The sequence below is a fragment of the Dromiciops gliroides genome, chromosome 4 (assembly GCF_019393635.1).
Source record: "Dromiciops gliroides isolate mDroGli1 chromosome 4, mDroGli1.pri, whole genome shotgun sequence".
Lineage (NCBI taxonomy): Eukaryota > Metazoa > Chordata > Mammalia > Microbiotheria > Microbiotheriidae > Dromiciops > Dromiciops gliroides.
The window spans coordinates 237,447,573-237,464,459 of record NC_057864.1 but is presented as its reverse complement, the minus strand read 5'-3'; the positions used below and the strand labels follow the sequence as shown (position 1 = coordinate 237,464,459).

Sequence of the window (16,887 nt, the reverse complement as noted above, 5' to 3'; positions counted from 1 at the left end):
TTTACACCAGGATAAATTTAAACTCAAGAAGAAGAAAAGGAAAAAAAGCAAGTTAAATATGTTATGTAAAACTTCTTACATGTACATGTGTCTCCTGGTAAACTTTTTTTTCTTTTGTTCAATGCAGCTCCATGAGAGTAAAAATTTGCTATTTAAAATAAAATATCTTGGCACTGTAATTAGTATTGCTTTGAGTTTTGAATTCAGATATAGTTAGTTGTCTGATGTATCACCACTCAGAGAGAGTGCCACAAGTTACTCAGAGGGAATGTGCTACTATAGGTGGACATATCTGAGAAAAAGCCAAGAGGACAATAAAAGTAAGATCCTTCTGGCTTAGTTTCCCCAATGTATTCCTGCTGCATGGGAAATGTTTCCCATCTGGCTATTCCTGAATTTATCTGACTATGAGGTGAAATTACAAATGATTATCACTTGTGACTCTTAGCTGACATAAAACAAAACTAAGAATGTTTTCTCCCGGCTGTTATAATCATGTCCCTGCTTTTTCTTTTATAGCAAATTTCTATAATCAGAGCAAGTAGTCGATAGAAGATATGAGCACAATGTATGTATGTATGTAATATTTTACTGTTTTTAGTCTAAATGTGTGGTCACATAATATGCCAAACAACTAGGTACATTAATAGAACTTGACTGCCTACTTAAGTTACAAGCAAAGTTATCTATGAAAAGGAAATCATTCCAGAGAAAGAATTGATATTGATTGAACACAGTCGAAGCATGCTGTTTTGCGCTTTTTTAAAATTTGAGGCTTTTTATGTACAATTACTTTTACATAATTGTACATGTATAGCCTATACTGATTGCTTGCAACCTTGGGGAGCAGGGAAGGGGAGGGAGGGAGGGAATGACAAAGGGATAGAGTTTGGAACTCAAGACTTTAAATAAATAAGGAATTCAGTATCGATTAATTTATTATGTTAAGGACTAAGGGATCCACTGAATTTCTCCTTTTGGGTTGTCATATTTTCCAGAAACATTGGACCCGAATTTTGCAGGAGGCCCTGAATATGTAAAGGGCACCTCCCAAGCCCAGATGACACAATATATTGTTTGCATGCCAACCTGGACGTCCTGTATGTTCTTGGGAATCAAGACAGGCACAAGTCTGCACTAGGTCTGTGTAGCTAGGACCGTTATAAGGAGACCATCATAGCTTCATGGTCTAGTAGTTACCAAGGGAAAATAATGTGGCTTTTGCCTTGGCTCTGCTTCTCCCCTTGTACAGGGGTTTTGTCATTTTCCCACCTTTACTGCACCTTTTTGCCTCCCATGTCATGCCCCTTTGTAGATTTGTGGTATCCTGTGGTTTGTCTTGCTAAAAAAAAGGAAACTTCTGTATCCATTTGTATGATATGATTATGGATTTGAGTCAGATTAAACTCTGACCATGGGGTCTGGAAGGTACCCAGACCTGCCCCAGTATAGTTTGTTAGAAGTTTATTGCTTGCAAAATTCTCACTGTCTCCTTTAAGTTTAATTGCCAATTATTTCTTTGACTTCCCAACATAGGCGAAGATAAATTTTAACCCTGTCATCCTTATCTTTAGAGACAGGGGCCTGGAGAGGGGAGTCAGTGGGAACTGTGAGATTTGAAACATCTGACTCTCACTCCCCTGTTTCCTTTTCCTTTGGTTTGACCTTGTTCCCCCTCCCCTTTTCCCCCTTGCTCCTGGAACACGTATGCATGTCTCCATACGCACCCTGGGTGAGACAGGATTGGATGTTAGATTGTGAGCTCATCCACCCTAGGTGTACGTGGGGACAGTCCTTTTCAAGATTACTATAAAAACCTAGAGGATTGGGCATATCTTTGCAAGACTTCAATGTGTAATTGGGTTTTGCCCGTCCTCATGAGGATGTAATAAATCTGTCTCTGCTTGACTTGGTGGTCTCCTCGAGTTATTTGGGTAAACTGAGGCAGTTTGCTCCATACACATTGTTAACCCTTTGAGTTCCACATGTATGTTCATTTCTCTTTTAATAAACCTAATTTTACGAAGTTGTGACACTCTGACAATTCTTAGTCTGATTATGAGTGCACCCTTCTCTAGGAAAAGTTAGCTCTAAATTCAATTAACAGTCTATTAAATCTATGTTATTGGGGGCATCTAGGTGGCGCAGTGGATAACGCACCTGACCCGGATTCAGGGACTTGACACTTACGAAGTGTGTGACTCTTGGCAAATCACTTAAGCCTCATTGCCCCGCCAAAAAAAGGGGGGGGGGGGGATAAAAGTCTAGGTTACGTATAGATTCAGTGGGTAAGATCATTTAGAGTAAAAAATAATGTACCTGAGGAGCTGAGAAAAAAAGTGACGTACATCACCATCTTTGCTGTCTACAGAAGATAAGAGACAAAGAAGCACACAAACCCAGTCCCAGTGTTAAAGCTCTTGTTTTGAGAGGGTGGGTGGCTCTGAAAAGAGCCCTTGGGGTTGTAGTTGGAAGGCACTAGCTGCCAAGCAGTCTACTTGGAGCTGGTGTACTTGGTGACGGCCTTGGTGCCCTCGGACACGGCGTGCTTAGCCAGCTCGCCGGGCAGCAGCAGGCGCACGGCCGTCTGGATCTCCCGGGACGTGATGGTGGAACGCTTGTTGTAGTGCGCCAGGCGGGAAGCCTCGCCGGCGATGCGCTCGAAGATGTCGTTGACGAAGGAGTTCATGATGCCCATGGCCTTGGAGGAGATGCCCGTGTCGGGGTGGACCTGCTTCAGCACTTTGTACACGTAGATGGAGTAGCTCTCCTTGCGGCTGCGCTTGCGCTTCTTGCCATCCTTCTTCTGCGCCTTGGTCACAGCCTTCTTGGAGCCCTTCTTCGGGGCGGGAGCGGACTTGGCGGGTTCAGGCATCCTGAAGAGAGAAAGCGAACTCCGCAACTCGAGAGAAAAGCGAAGAGACACTGCTTCGTCCCAGTTGTCTGCTCTACTTGTAGTGCGCGTATTCAAATGAGGGATTGCGAAGCTCTACCGTTTGATTGGACGAAGCGTGTTAAGCCGCTTCCCTATGGGGAGGAGCATATGCAAACGACCAGATGCCCGGTCTGCTTTCCAATTGGCTGGTTGCTGGAAAGCGGCTTCGAACCAATCGGACAGCGTCGCTCAGTTTACCGCTCGATAGCATAATAGGTCCTGCGCCTCTGGAAAGGGGGCAAGCCCGTTCATTTCTCCGGTCTCGTCGAGTCTGTAGGTTTCGTTCGCCATGTCTGGACGCGGAAAGCAGGGAGGCAAAGCCCGCGCTAAGGCCAAGTCTCGTTCTTCTCGGGCAGGTCTCCAGTTCCCAGTGGGTCGTGTGCACCGATTGCTCCGCAAAGGCAACTACTCGGAGCGAGTGGGCGCCGGGGCACCGGTGTACTTGGCAGCTGTCCTGGAGTACCTGACGGCTGAGATCCTGGAGCTGGCTGGCAACGCGGCCCGTGACAACAAGAAGACGCGTATCATTCCCCGCCATCTTCAGCTGGCTATCCGCAACGACGAAGAGCTCAACAAGTTGCTGGGCAAAGTCACCATCGCCCAGGGCGGCGTTCTGCCCAACATTCAGGCCGTGCTGTTGCCCAAAAAGACCGAGAGCCACCACAAAGCCAAGGGCAAGTAGAGGGCTCATGCGGCACAGCCGACACCAAAGGCTCTTTTCAGAGCCACCCACTCGTTTCCAGGAAAAAAGCTGTTCACGAGGTCTGTCATCCACTTTTCTTCCCCAGTGGTGTTAGCTTCCAGAACGCAAGTTTTTTGGGTGGGCAGAACGCCTGCAACTTTCTAAAGGTCCCTGGCCGAAGGAAAAGCTACCCTTGTCTGTACCTTTCGCCCCGTGAAGCCCGGATGGATGTAGGTGTGCCACCAAAGCATGTTAAGCTAAGGTGGTTTCTGGGTGGCCCAAGTCCTTAATTAGGTGTCTGTTGATCGCTCTAGTGACCGGCCAAAGTGTGGAAGCTGCACTTACATCAGTAGGGGCGGGCGTCCTTTTGCCCTTTTTTTTTTTTTTTTTTTTTAAATTGGTGAGTGATTTGCCCAGGGTCACACAGCTAGTAAGTGGTTAAGTGTCCGAGACCGGATTTGAACGGGCGTCCTTTCGAATAAGGAACTTGGGGGAGTCGCGGGCTTAGGGGCGGGCGAAGGTGTGTGGACTGGGCAGAAAGTAGGTCTGTTCGAAATAAAAGTCCTAGCGCAGGCATGACAGGCTGAGAAACCCAAAACAAAGTTGCATTGCGGGACGAGAGAAAAGATGAGGCGCGGGGCCCCCAAGACTTTCATGGTGGCGCAGTGGATAGATAATAAAGCACACCGGCCTTGGATTCAGGAGTACCCGAGTTCAAATACAGCCTCGGGCACTTGACAGTTTTACTAGCTAACCCTCATTGCCCCGCAAGGTGCCTGAGTTCCAGGCCGTAAGGAAGAAGGTTGGCCACACAGCACCACTCCGGAGCTAGCAGAAGTGCAATGCTAATAACAATCCCTCAGCCGAACGCGCTGTTGCTCCGAAAGGCTACCGCCCCCCCCCCCCCCACCGCGCGATGGGGAGCTTAAGTTAAAAGTGTGTTGCTGCTTGGACTCTCGTGACAAGCACTCACTCACTCCCCCTACCGCTCAAGTTGCGCACACCCTCCCTGTACTCCACACGCGAGCGCATCTAGCTTGGGTACCGCCACCCGCCCACCCCCGTAACAGCCCTGCACAAAGAGCGTGTTCAGTAGCTCCTTTTCTTTGAAACTGTGGGGTGGCTCTGAAAAGAGCCTTTGAGGCTTCTAAAAGCGGAATTGTTCCGTAGCACCCTTCACTTCTTCTTTGGCGCTGCCTTCTTAGGCTTCGCCGCCTTGGGCTTAGCCCCCTTAGGCTTGACCAGCTTGGCCTTGGCCGGGCTCTTAGCCACTTTTTTAGGCTTGGCGGCTTTGGGCTTCTTCGGGCTCTTGGTCGCCTTCTTGGCTCCCACCGCAGCCGGCTTCTTGAGCTTCTTGGGCGTCTTTTTCACGCTCTTCTTAGCAGCTCCCGCCCCCGCCGCCTTCTTGGGCTTCTTGGCAGCAGCGCCAGCGGGCTTCTTGGCCTTGGCCGCAGCGGTCTTCTTCCCCTTAGCTTTGCCCTCGCCGGCAGAGGCCTTCTTGTTGAGCTTGAAGGAGCCGGAAGCGCCGGTGCCTTTGGTCTGCACCAAAGTGCCTTTGCTCACCAGGCTCTTGAGCCCCAGCTTGATGCGGCTGTTGTTCTTCTCTACGTCGTAGCCGGCGGCCGCCAGCGCCTTCTTGAGGGCGGCCAGAGACACGCCGCTGCGCTCCTTGGACGCTTCCACCGCCTTAGTGATCAGCTCGGACACGGGGGGTCCCGCAGCCTTGCGCCGGGCTCCTCCCGAGCCGGCGGGCTTCTTGGCCGCCTTCTTCTTGACGGGAGTCTTCTCGGCCGGCGCGGGGGCCGGAGCGGCCGGGGCGGCGGGCGCAGTCTCAGACATGGCTTTCCGCTCTGACGGGCTCAAAATCAGAAAAACGAGGAAAGACAGACCACCACACTGTCTATTGCCGACAACGCTGGGCCCGGGAGTATATATAGACAAGCGAGCCGTGCTGTGATTGGTGCGCTGTGCAACCCGCCTTCTCAGTCACTTACAGCCACTCGACTCTCCTTCGTGGTTGTGTTTCTTACCCCTGAAAAAAAGGGAAAAATACAAAAATCCCCGGCACGCAATCGAGCTATTTCTATCCGAACCTGAAGCGAGAAGACTCTGGGTTCGTGTGCCGCTCGCCTTCTCTCGGCAACCTCAAAGACTGCACTCGGAGCCTTCCCCAATCCCCCCAACTCTCCACAAAACTCAGCTCAGATGGAGACAACTCCCTGTGTTTCCTTCAAATTCGAGAGTTGCCCTTTTGCTCCCGGTGCCCTTTCCTCCGCCGCCTAGTTACACACACGCCTGACTTCTCATTCATTCCAAAACGAAAAAGATTCTCTTCACATTTACATCGAAATCGTGTTTCTCAGTGAAGGAAGTAGCACAGGCTCTCCTGCGATTTCCGCATAGGGATTCATGGGAATGAGATGCAGCAAGAAGGGACAGCAGGGCCTTTGGAGGGGCCTTGGACCACTCATTTGAGGGAGCAGAGTTTCGTCTCTTGCATTTCAAGCGGTTTAGCACCTGAGAAAGGCCAACATTTCGGTCGTGGTGGGAAGGGGACGGAGGGAGGGGGGTAGGGGGGGGGGCGGCGGAGAGAAGACTAGGAGAACAGAATCTTGGAGTTGCAAGGGAACCCAGGTGCCACCTAATCCACGCTGTACCAGGGCAAGACTTCACACTGCTCCACGTACCCCAACAAGTGGCCTTAGTACCTTAGACCTCAGTGATTCTGGCTTCCATATCTCAGTGCTGAATCCTCTTGAGCTTGCTACTTTGCTCTTAAACCCCCAAGATCCTTTTCCGAGGAACTGATGTCCAGTCAAGACTTCTATCGCCTATTGGTAAAATTGGTAAAATTTCAAAGCCAAGTGTGAGACTTCTTATTATCATCTTATTAGGCTTTTGGTATCCTAATCCTGACATCCAACAGTTAACTAATCTAGAAGTAGTTAACTAATCTGAAAATCTTTCTTCCCTGTATCTGTGGCCCAAGAATTGGTCTTGGATCTTTTCTTTCTGAACATTGCTAAAAATAAATCCTATTTTGTTGTTGTTTTAGGGACAAGTAGGCCTGGGTCCAGTTAGGAATATTCTCGCTGTGAGGAGGATACTCTGACCATGAGAAATAATACAGTAATCAGCTTACTGGGGTCAGTTAGAGATTAATCTTTCCTTAGAAAAGCAAAGCAGTTAATTAACTAGATAGTGGTTAGTCAAACATATGTGTCATGGGTAACCAGAAAGTTTGGTGTCTTGAAATTTATAGCAGGAGCCTAATTGGGCCAGATGTGCTTGCTATGTGATTAAGACCAGGTAGTGACAATAATCTTAAATCAGGAATATGATATTTACTGTTTCATGTATCCCACTCCCCAATAGCTAGCAGTCTCACTCCCCAAACAGCTGTAACTTTTCAGTCCTAAGTCTATATCCCCACCTGCTTCAATCCCTTATAAAAGCATCATCTTTGCTCTGACTGATGAAAGGAACATGCCATAAATCTGCTCCTCCCCAGGAACTGAGGTTTCGACTTCTCTCCACCATACCTCTATGTGCCTAATAAAAACTTTCACTTAAATATTGACTGGATTGTGTGTTTGACTAATTCTTTGATTGAGGGATATTTTTCAGATCCAGTTTCGAGGTGTTAGTGCCCTTAACTTTCATTCATAGAACCAGGACAATCTTTTGAATTTGTTTTTGCCTTTCTTTGCTCTTGTTTCCATAGTCCGTATTTTTTTTTTAATCCTAAACTCATCAGTGAATTCCCCATGCATAGATATGGGTCTTTTTTTTTTGTAATTCCCCCTTTTCCTCATCAGAATTAGGCTTCTCTGTGTCTTCAGGAATTTCTTTCTTGTGAGCCTTCCTCCTAGGCTCACTTCCCCCTCCTGTCCATCCTTTCTTTGAACCCTTTGTAATCAATCTCTCTCAAAACCCAAGAGCCACATAAGACCATGCCTGGGTTTCACCTCAAGTGGTCTAAGTATCCCCAACAAAGTGCCCATCATTCCTCTCCCCTACACCACCCACAGCAACCAGTTCCTTCTTGGACCCAGCAAATAAATTCCCTTTGTTGCTTCGACCACCTTGTGAGGTGTGAACTCATCATTAAAGGAGGTCAGGAAATTATTAACTGCTCTAATTTGGTCAGAGGCACAGAACCCCAGAGTATATGAGGAGAATAACCAGCCTGGAAAGATTAATTAAACCTAGATTGTAAAGAGCTTGAAATGGGAAACTACGGACTCTGAATCTTTTTCAGCAGGAAAGTGCTACTTATGGTCAAACACGGACTTTACTTTTAATCATTTGGCAACTGTGTGGAAGAAAGCCTAAAGGAAAGAACTAAGCACTTGCAGAAACCAAGAGACTGTTGCAATAGCAGGGAAGAGACATGATGAGTGATTGTGGTGGTTCTCTTGTAAGAGATGTTAAAGAGGAACACTAGACCAAGTTTGACAATTGATTAGATGTATGTGGGCAATGTGCAGATATGGTATGTGTTACTCTGGATTGGGAAATTTGTAGATCCCTTTGAAGTAGGCATGGGCAGGTAGGAGGGAAGGGTCAAAGGGCTACCCTCCTCCATCTCTGAACCACCTTGCCTTACCACCTCCCCCAAACCCAGTCTTTCTCCATCCTTAAAAAGGAAAGATACGATTATATGGAGGTGGGGGTGGGGGTAGAAGAGGAAGGGTTAAGCTGATGACAATCTTGACATCTGAGAGACCTATTGGAACCCATCCCTCAAAGCATTGCCTTTGTTTTTGTTTTCATGTTCATTTGTATGCTCAATTCCTAAGTGTTGTGATCAAATGACTACAGACTGGGCACAACTTTCTTACATTAAAAAAAAGTTGGGAAGGTCCTTTGTTTTGTTTTGGTTTTTGTTTTTTGCAGGGCAATGAGGGTTAAGTGACTTGCCCAGGGTCACACAGCTAGTAAGCGTCAAGTGTCTGAGGCCGGATGTGAACTCAGGTCCCCCTGAATCCAGGGCCGGTGCTTTACCACTGCGCCATCTAGCGGCCCGGGGAAGTCCTTTGGGGGAAAAAAAATCTGCCTACCCCTTTCACACACTCGTTAGATCTTTCAAGGTCGGCAATACAAAGCGCGCAAAACAGAAACTCAAAGGGAAACATGTGACTTCAGAACTAAATAGAATTGAAGGACCAGGATCTCCTGGAACAGAATAAGTAAAATTAAATTAAATCAAAAATCTGAATAGATTGCCCTAAGGTTCTCCTTTACCTCAGATCAAAGAGCAAGCAACAGGTTAGCCCTGATAGGGCGGAGCTTACTGCTTCTTTCCCCGTGGCTCTCTCCCGCCTCCTATCTGCCCCGCCCCCTGGCCTCTTGCCTGTTCTCAAAGAGGTCCGTATTGGGACGGCCTGCTCTCTATATATATCGTGGCTGCAGGCCGTTGGACACAGAGCTTCCTCTTCTTTCTTTCTCATCATGTCTGGACGCGGCAAGGGAGGTAAAGGACTTGGAAAGGGCGGTGCTAAGCGCCACAGAAAGGTGCTACGGGATAACATCCAAGGCATCACTAAACCCGCCATCCGTCGCCTTGCTCGGCGTGGCGGCGTTAAGCGTATCTCGGGTCTCATCTATGAAGAGACTCGCGGAGTCCTTAAAGTCTTTTTGGAGAACGTGATCCGGGACGCTGTCACTTACACGGAGCATGCCAAGAGGAAGACTGTCACTGCTATGGATGTCGTGTATGCGCTGAAACGCCAGGGCCGTACTCTCTACGGCTTTGGTGGTTAAATCTGGTCTCTACGCTATTGCCAGCACCTACTAAAAAGGCCCTTTTTAGGGCCACCTATCTTGTCCCAAAAAAGTTGTGCCGCACTTTGGGCTATTAATCCCCACGAGGGATTTTTCTAAGGCTTTCGGTTTTGTTAGGTTTTCCTTAGGGAGTCAGCGAAGTAATTGTATCAAGGGAGGATCGAAAAATCTTAGGGGCCGCTTGGTGGTTCAGTGGCTAAGGCACCGACCTTAGATTGAGGAAGACCTTCGGCCTCCGACGCTTGACACTAGCTGCGTGACCCTGTGCAAGTCCTTTAAACCTTAATGCTTCGAAAAAAGCAAAATCAACCTGAATCTGTCCACTATTTGACTCCAGCCATAGAAGCTGAGATTCTCCCTGGGTTGTTGGAGAACCCAGCCTGGGAAGTTCCCACAATCAAAAGCTCTCAACTGGAGAAGTCTGGTCATTGCCACGTGGGTTCTTTTTAGCAGTTTTAAGATAACCCCTAAGAGTATGAACTTTTCAGGCCTGACTGGTTTGCAGTTATGTACTTAAGAGGAAGAACCCATTCAAGAGTCTCAATTCTCCAGGATGGAAGGTACTCCAATGATAGCATGAGAGGCATTAAGTGTTATTTCATGCCTTGAGTTTTTGTCAGGCCAGGTTTATATGAGTTTTTGTTTTAATCAACTTTTTTGTGGTGAAAATAGTCTTTTATCTTGAATTTTTTTCTCTTAAAGTAGCTCTGATAATTCCATTTCCACTCTGTTAGTCTACTTTAGAATTTTTTTCCTGAAAGAAATTCAAGTCAGGGGCAGCTAGGTGGAGCAGTGGATAGAGCACCGGCCCTGGAGTCAGGAGTACCTGTGTTCAAATCCGGCCTCAGACACTTAACAGTTACTAGCTGTGTGACCCTGGGCAAGTCACTTAACCCCAATTGCCTCACTTTTTAGAAAAAATTCAAGTCAGGGAACAATGAACCAGAAAGTTGAAGAAAAGCCTAAACCTTTCTTTGGAGTATCAAGCTTTCCCAGGATTGAATCACATGAATCCAAAGCTGGGGGTTCTTCCTGAACCACAGATGACTGAATATAGAGTTATAGTCTAGGAAAATACCTAGGATACAACTTAGGTAACTGAAGTAGGGCCTTTGGGATTCTGTTTTCTGCTACCAAAGGGGAATAAGTTATTTCCAGGAATAGATAGTCAAATGAAAACACAACTTCAGGCTAAGCTGACTGTGGAAAATCAGGAAACAAAGAATGTAAGAAATAGGGTTCCTCATGTCAATAAAAGGAATGAGGCCTTGTTTCAGGTCTGTAGAAACTGGCTGAGAAATCTCTGGTCACATGGGGCATTTTCTTCAAACTAGATCCCTAACCCTAAAAAGAGAGAAAACAGAATAAAACAACTTATGGAAGTTCTTAAATGAATAGAAAACTTAAACCAAGTAATACATAAGGAGGTTAGTACTTTAGTCCTAGACTTCTACATATAAGCTCATGACCAACAGTTAAACATCTAATTACCTATATGCAAAGACTGGTCTGTACCATAATACAGCAGAAGTATCTAACATCTTATACACACAAAATAAAATCTGATCAATTCTCATAAAACTACTGCTCCTGTCCAACTCTTTACCCCATCCTGGAAATCTTTGAAGCTCTGTATTTTACTATGAGGATTTGACATCACAAAAAAGTAACTTTGAATTGTTTTCCCTTTCCACTTGACAAACACCATTTAGCAATGGTGCAACTTTAATGCAAACTTTAAATTTAGCAAAGCTAGGCAGCTAGGTGTCTTTGTGGATAGAGCACTGGCCCTGGATTCAGGAGGAACTGAGTTCAAATTTGACCTTAGACACTTGACACTTGCTAGCTGTGTGACCCTGGGCTTAACCCCAATTGCCTCATCAAAAAAAAAAAAGTAGCAAAGCTGCATCTTTGATGTAAAACACTACACAATTAAGTAATTTCTAGAACTTTCCAAAAGAATTTCCACAAGAGTTCACCCACTTGTGTCAAAGTGTGTCACAAGACTCCATGTGTCAAAACTGGGATAATTATCTAGGGAAAAGGATTTCTCTTCCATCTGCCTTCCAAAAAGCTGTTAGAATGTTTTTCTAATGCTGTTTTCACAATTCTGTATTTTCTAATAAAAATGGTTCTAATCTATCTGATCACTAAAACAATACAGAGATACTCCTTTTATTTGTTTTAACAGTGGCTGATGAATAGGTGGGTAGAAACAATGAGCACCAAAGGAATTGTACCCACTGTTAAGTACATTCTTATCTGGTATATTCAGGACTGATGCATTCAAATGAACAATTAGCAAGCATTTGTTGAATACATATTAGGCTAAATATAGGACCATAGAGTGAAGAGCTTTCAAAGCTAAAGAATTTATATTTTATTCTCCAACCAACAGGAGCCATTGCAGTTGAGTGACATGGTCAAAGCTGCACTTAAGGAAAATGACTTTCAAAGGTGTCTGGGGCCTTCTTATACTGGAATGGCACATTTATCAAGTGTGCCAACCCCTGGTTTTTGTTTGTTTTTTATTCTTGAGTACAAAACAAGCTATACTGGGGCAGCTAGGTGGTGCAGTGGATAAAGCACCAGCCCTGGATTCAGGAGGACCTGAGTTCAAATCTGGCCTCAGACCCTTGACACCTACTAGCTGTGTGACCCTGGGCAAGTCACTTAACCCCAATTGCCTCACTTAAAAATTTTTTTTTTAAATCTATACCCCAATATTTGGAAGCCACTCTAACCAATCTACTCACCCAACAGAACTGCTTTTGGTTGCACCTAAAGTGTTTTCCAGTCCTCAATAGAACCAAAGGACCCCATGTGGTTGTAACACAATCCAATACCTTTTCTCTCTGCTTCCTGTATTTTAAAGCAATGAAATTTAGATATGGAAGTTTCCTGGTGAGATGTCCTATTTCCTCATGTGACAATTGTCCCTTCTCTCTCCTCTCCCCCTTCCCCCCCCCCAAAAGAACAATGTTTCCTCCTACAAAAGTAGTGTGTATCTAATGGAAATGAGTTTGCATGTAATTGAAAAAGAGCATCTCAAACTCCCTGGATTCTTTACTAACAATCCAGATGACATACAAAGAGCACTTAGAGCAAAGGCACTACATCAACCATGAGCAGAGTATCCCCTAAAACTGGAATTCTCTCACTTTGTATTCCCAGGGCCCTGCTCAGTGACTGACAGATAGACACTCAGCACACCCTCTTTTTTTTTTTTTTTGGTTTAATTCTGGAATTAAACTACTTTGTTTCTATAAGAGCAGAAAACTTTGTATGTACAGTAAAAACACTTCAGTTCATAACATACAACAGTCTCAAATCTGAGGTGTTTCTGGCAGTTTTTTGGCAAGATGGCATCCGCAGTGCAAAGTACGCATGTTGCGTGTTCAGAAGCAAGGTGTAGTGAAGTCATGCAGATGAAACACAGGCAAACACTTATGTTCTAGTGTGCCACCAAAAATAGCATTCACCTCATGGCCTCAGTCCTTTTTCTCTTCCAATACTGGTGGCTCTTACACACTGCTCAAAGCTAATGGCTAGAATCATTCAGTTCCATTGGTTGATGTGACCTGAGGGTGGTCCATATTAAAATGAGCTGATCCATCTGAGTTTGTTCTACATCTCCAACTGCTGGAATTCCTTCTCTGGAACCACCCAGCCTCTGCCCTCCACTCAACCACTGAAAATAGTTGAGCAAGGTGTCCTGGTGAAACACTGCTGAGACTTGGAGGCCCAAAAGGCTCCTTTCATATCATAATTTCATAAAATCTTGCTGGGGCCTCCAATTGTAAGAAATATCACTCCAATAACTTCGGGAACTCAGTGTTGGTGATGTGTCAAAGGCTCATTTATTGTCATTTTCATGAGAAGGGGTTACCCCTCATGGAGTGAACCAGCATACCCTCTTTGATTGACTTTTCTCTAGGAACCTATGGCATATTGCCTGGGACAAAATGCTTGCACCTTGCTTCTGCTCTGTGGTCACTCCTTTACCTGAATTTAAGTTTCTTTCCATCCATCTGGACTTCAGCCAATTGCCTAATTAGAACTGAAGTTTTGTTTAAGGACAGACTGTTCAGTTAGGCATCCTTCAGTACTAAAAAGGGTAAAAATTAAATTTGATTGGCTACATCTAAGCTATTTGTATTCCTTGTATTCACAGAGAAATTTAAGAAATCCCTGCTGTTCTATTGGAGAAAATAGGGCAAATCCTCATTTTAAATGTAAAATTAACTACTGTCTATTTGGTAAGAAAATAAAAATAATTTGTAAAGAATCCAAAAATTCACTTATAAGATTGCATAATGGATTCCTAATTCCACTAAATGTCAGTTTTCCTAAGATACCTCTATTGCTCACTTTCTTACATTCAGGAAAGTAGGCCAGCAAAGCCTGTGTCATGGCCAAGTCTGTTCCTCTCAGGAAGGTTTGTATGTACGTCTTGGGCCTGGTTTCTGTGATATGCTTTCCTAGGGCAATGGCTCTGTGTAGGTCAGGATCAGAGTGAATGTGAACCTGGTTGGAATACTAGAGTACCTGGTTATAAGGACTTAGAACTAGCTGATAACTAGGTTTAGGAGAATAAAATCCCTGGAACTACAGTGGTCAAGGCAAGTATTTCATCCAACAAACTGCTAGGCCACATCATCAATGTTTAGTTTGATATCTGTAATAACATGATGGTTATTCTCTTGCCCAAAAATATTGAGAGCCATCACAAAAACCATCATTAGATGGCAATAATGATGATAACAATGACCACAACAACGATGATGAGGAAAAATTCTAAGATCAATCTGGTCTCCAATTACAGAAGACAAAACCTGTTTAGAGCCTGTCTAGGATTTCCTTTGAACAATTATAGCAAGCTCTATAGAAATGTTAGCTATTACTGTCATCTTTATTAGGCTTCTTCTCGTGAACTCCTAGAACCTTATGCCATACACTCCCTTTTGAATTTCCTTTCTCTTTTATAACCCTTATCATAGGTAGTGCATATGTATGCTGTATACAAAAACCCTTCATTCTAATTTTTGCTGTAGGTTACCATTTCCATCATATTGTAGTTTCTCTGTCAGTAAAAATTCCTTTATGTTGCTCCAGAGCATTAGAAATGCTCATTAGAAATGAGCCATGACTCATTATATAGGTAAAAAAACATTTATTGACCAAGTAAATTAATAGGTTGATCCCTTTAAGATGGCTAAATATCTATCCAGTCTGCTCCAAGACTCTTTTCTTTTATGTACTTTCCTATTGTATCTTTGCCTTACCCAGCAAACCACACCCAAATTAGGAAAATCTTTCACTCCCCTCGCCCAATTTTCCATGGCCAGATTAAAATTATGCAAATAATAATTTATGTATATACTTGTCATATAATTTATATTATGTTAATTATATAAATATTATAATCATGTTAATGAAATATTAAGACAGTGTACTAATATATCTAACTTTAGCATACAAGTAATCATATGATGTATATATAAATATTTTATCACGTATCATTTTAATCTGGTCATGGAAAATTGGGTGAGGGGAGAGAAGAGTCCTGCAGCAGCATCTGGAGGCAAGCAATGGAACGCCATCTTACGGTCTAATAAGGAAATAATCCTTATTCATTCTCCAGCGCGGACTTTTTCATGCAAGAGTTCTCTATCTTACAATTTTCTAGTCTGAAACTGGAAAAACACCAACTGTATTGAAATGTCATACAGATAAAACATAATGATCTCCATACGCAAGAGGATGTTCAGTAGGGAGATAGGAAGGCGGGAAAAAAAAACGTAAAGATAAAGACAATCCTAATAGGTTCTGGTTAAAAGGGGAGGAGAGAATAAGTATCCAATTAAATTGACGATTTACTTCAATCTGGTACCGGCAATGTTGAATTATCCAATCAGATTGCTTTTGGCTCTATAAATAAGCAGCAAAAAGGGCTGCGTCTTTACTCGTCTGCAGTCACACGCCCGCTTTTCTTTGTCATGGCTCGTACTAAGCAAACTGCTCGGAAGTCTACTGGAGGAAAAGCACCTCGGAAACAGCTAGCTACCAAAGCAGCTCGTAAAAGTGCTCCTGCTACCGGTGGCGTGAAGAAGCCTCACCGCTACCGTCCCGGCACCGTGGCACTGCGAGAGATCCGCCGCTACCAGAAATCGACCGAGCTGCTGATCCGGAAGCTGCCCTTCCAGCGGCTGGTGCGAGAGATCGCGCAGGACTTCAAGACTGATCTGCGCTTCCAGAGCTCGGCCGTGATGGCTTTGCAGGAAGCCAGCGAAGCCTACCTCGTGGGGCTCTTTGAGGACACCAACTTGTGCGCCATCCACGCCAAGCGGGTGACCATTATGCCCAAGGACATCCAGCTGGCCCGCCGCATCCGCGGGGAGAGAGCTTAATTTACAGTGCGAATCCCATATCCAAAACTTTAAAAAGGCTCTTTTCAGAGCCGCCTACTTCATTCCCAAAAATGCTGTAACATTTTTTTTAAACTAGGCTTCTGAGGAAAAGTGGCACATTGAGTCTTGGGCTGGAGCGAAGTCCGAAGCGACCAAGTGGGGAGCTTCATAAGGTAGAATTAACAGAACTAGGCAGATAATAGGGGCCGAGGGAGAGAGGATGATTTAAGTTTGTGATCTTTATTGCCTTAAGATCATTAGGTGTTTTTTAAAAGTTATTTCTGCCATATTTTCTCTATAGCATCCTTAATATAAACCCCATCAAGGTTCAAGGTGCTTAACAGCAAAACGTAGGGCTTTGCTTATATGATTTCTGCATGTGACAAGTTATAATTAAGCAAATTATATGAACTCTAATAAGATTTCTTAACCTTGGCAATTGTTTAAGTTTCTGATTCTTATAGAAGAGGTAAAATATTGTATTGTAGATGTTCTGAATTATACTTAGGGTAAAAATGTACATCAATTTTGAGTTTAAGAAATAGAAATGCAGCTTATGTTTACAAATATTAATCAGGTTATTAAGAATTTAAAAAAATAGTGAGGATATGTCAGTGTATGACAACACTGATCGAATCCAGAATGTTGTTCAGTTGGGTCAGCTATCCAAAACCCTATTTGAGGTTGCCTTGGCAAAAGATACTGGAGTGGGTTGTCATTTCCTTCTCCAGCTTATTTTACAGATGAGATGAGGAAACTGAGGCAAAGGGGGATAAATGACTTGCCCTAGGTCACACTATTAAGTGCCTGAAGCCAGATTTGAACTCGGGAAGATAATCTTCCTGACTCCAAGCCTAGTACTCTATCCATTGTGCCACTTAGTTGCCCTCTAGAACATTAGGCAAAAGTTTTAACATAAATAGTATAAAGTAAAATTAAGATTCACTGAGTTAATGAGTCACATGAGCGTCTTGGGAGAGGCAAGTTGGGCAGCAGTTTATCTGAAAAAGTTATGAGTTATAGTGAATTCAAAGCTAAGTAAAAGGATTTTAAAAATACAAACCTGCAATATC

General features: G+C 44.3%; 4 protein-coding genes across 4 annotated transcripts in view; 2 read left to right on the top strand and 2 right to left on the bottom strand.

The window, feature by feature from the left end:
* Positions 1-2,457: 2,457 nt before the first annotated feature.
* On the bottom strand, positions 2,458-2,888 carry LOC122753315 (histone H2B type 2-E). The gene has a single exon (XM_044000674.1). It carries the CDS (start codon positions 2,873-2,875, stop codon positions 2,495-2,497), a length of 381 nt encoding a protein of 126 aa, XP_043856609.1. The 5' UTR covers positions 2,876-2,888; the 3' UTR covers positions 2,458-2,494.
* Positions 2,889-2,988: 100 nt separating this feature from the next.
* LOC122753310 (histone H2A type 1-like) lies at positions 2,989-3,973 on the top strand. The gene has a single exon (XM_044000669.1). The coding sequence runs from the start codon at positions 3,225-3,227 to the stop codon at positions 3,615-3,617; it is 393 nt and encodes a 130-aa protein (XP_043856604.1). The 5' UTR covers positions 2,989-3,224; the 3' UTR covers positions 3,618-3,973.
* Positions 3,974-4,740: 767 nt separating this feature from the next.
* LOC122753307 (histone H1.2-like) lies at positions 4,741-5,456 on the bottom strand. The gene has a single exon (XM_044000665.1). The coding sequence runs from the start codon at positions 5,454-5,456 to the stop codon at positions 4,794-4,796; it is 663 nt and encodes a 220-aa protein (XP_043856600.1). The 3' UTR covers positions 4,741-4,793.
* Positions 5,457-9,071: 3,615 nt separating this feature from the next.
* Positions 9,072-16,887, top strand: part of LOC122754920 — a 34,489-nt gene continuing 26,673 nt past the window's right edge. Inside the window, exons 1-2 of the mRNA XM_044003352.1 lie at positions 9,072-9,357; positions 15,357-15,808. Coding sequence (XP_043859287.1) covers positions 9,072-9,357; positions 15,357-15,808 — 738 coding nt within the window. The remainder of the gene's footprint in view (positions 9,358-15,356; positions 15,809-16,887) is intronic.

Excerpts from the sequence above, each read along its gene's own strand:
- LOC122753310 (XM_044000669.1), top strand. The coding sequence starts at position 3,225 with ATGTCTGGACGCGGAAAGCAGGGAGGCAAAGCCCGCGCTAAGGCCAAG.
- LOC122753307 (XM_044000665.1), bottom strand. The coding sequence starts at position 5,456 with ATGTCTGAGACTGCGCCCGCCGCCCCGGCCGCTCCGGCCCCCGCGCCG.
- LOC122753315 (XM_044000674.1), bottom strand. The coding sequence starts at position 2,875 with ATGCCTGAACCCGCCAAGTCCGCTCCCGCCCCGAAGAAGGGCTCCAAG.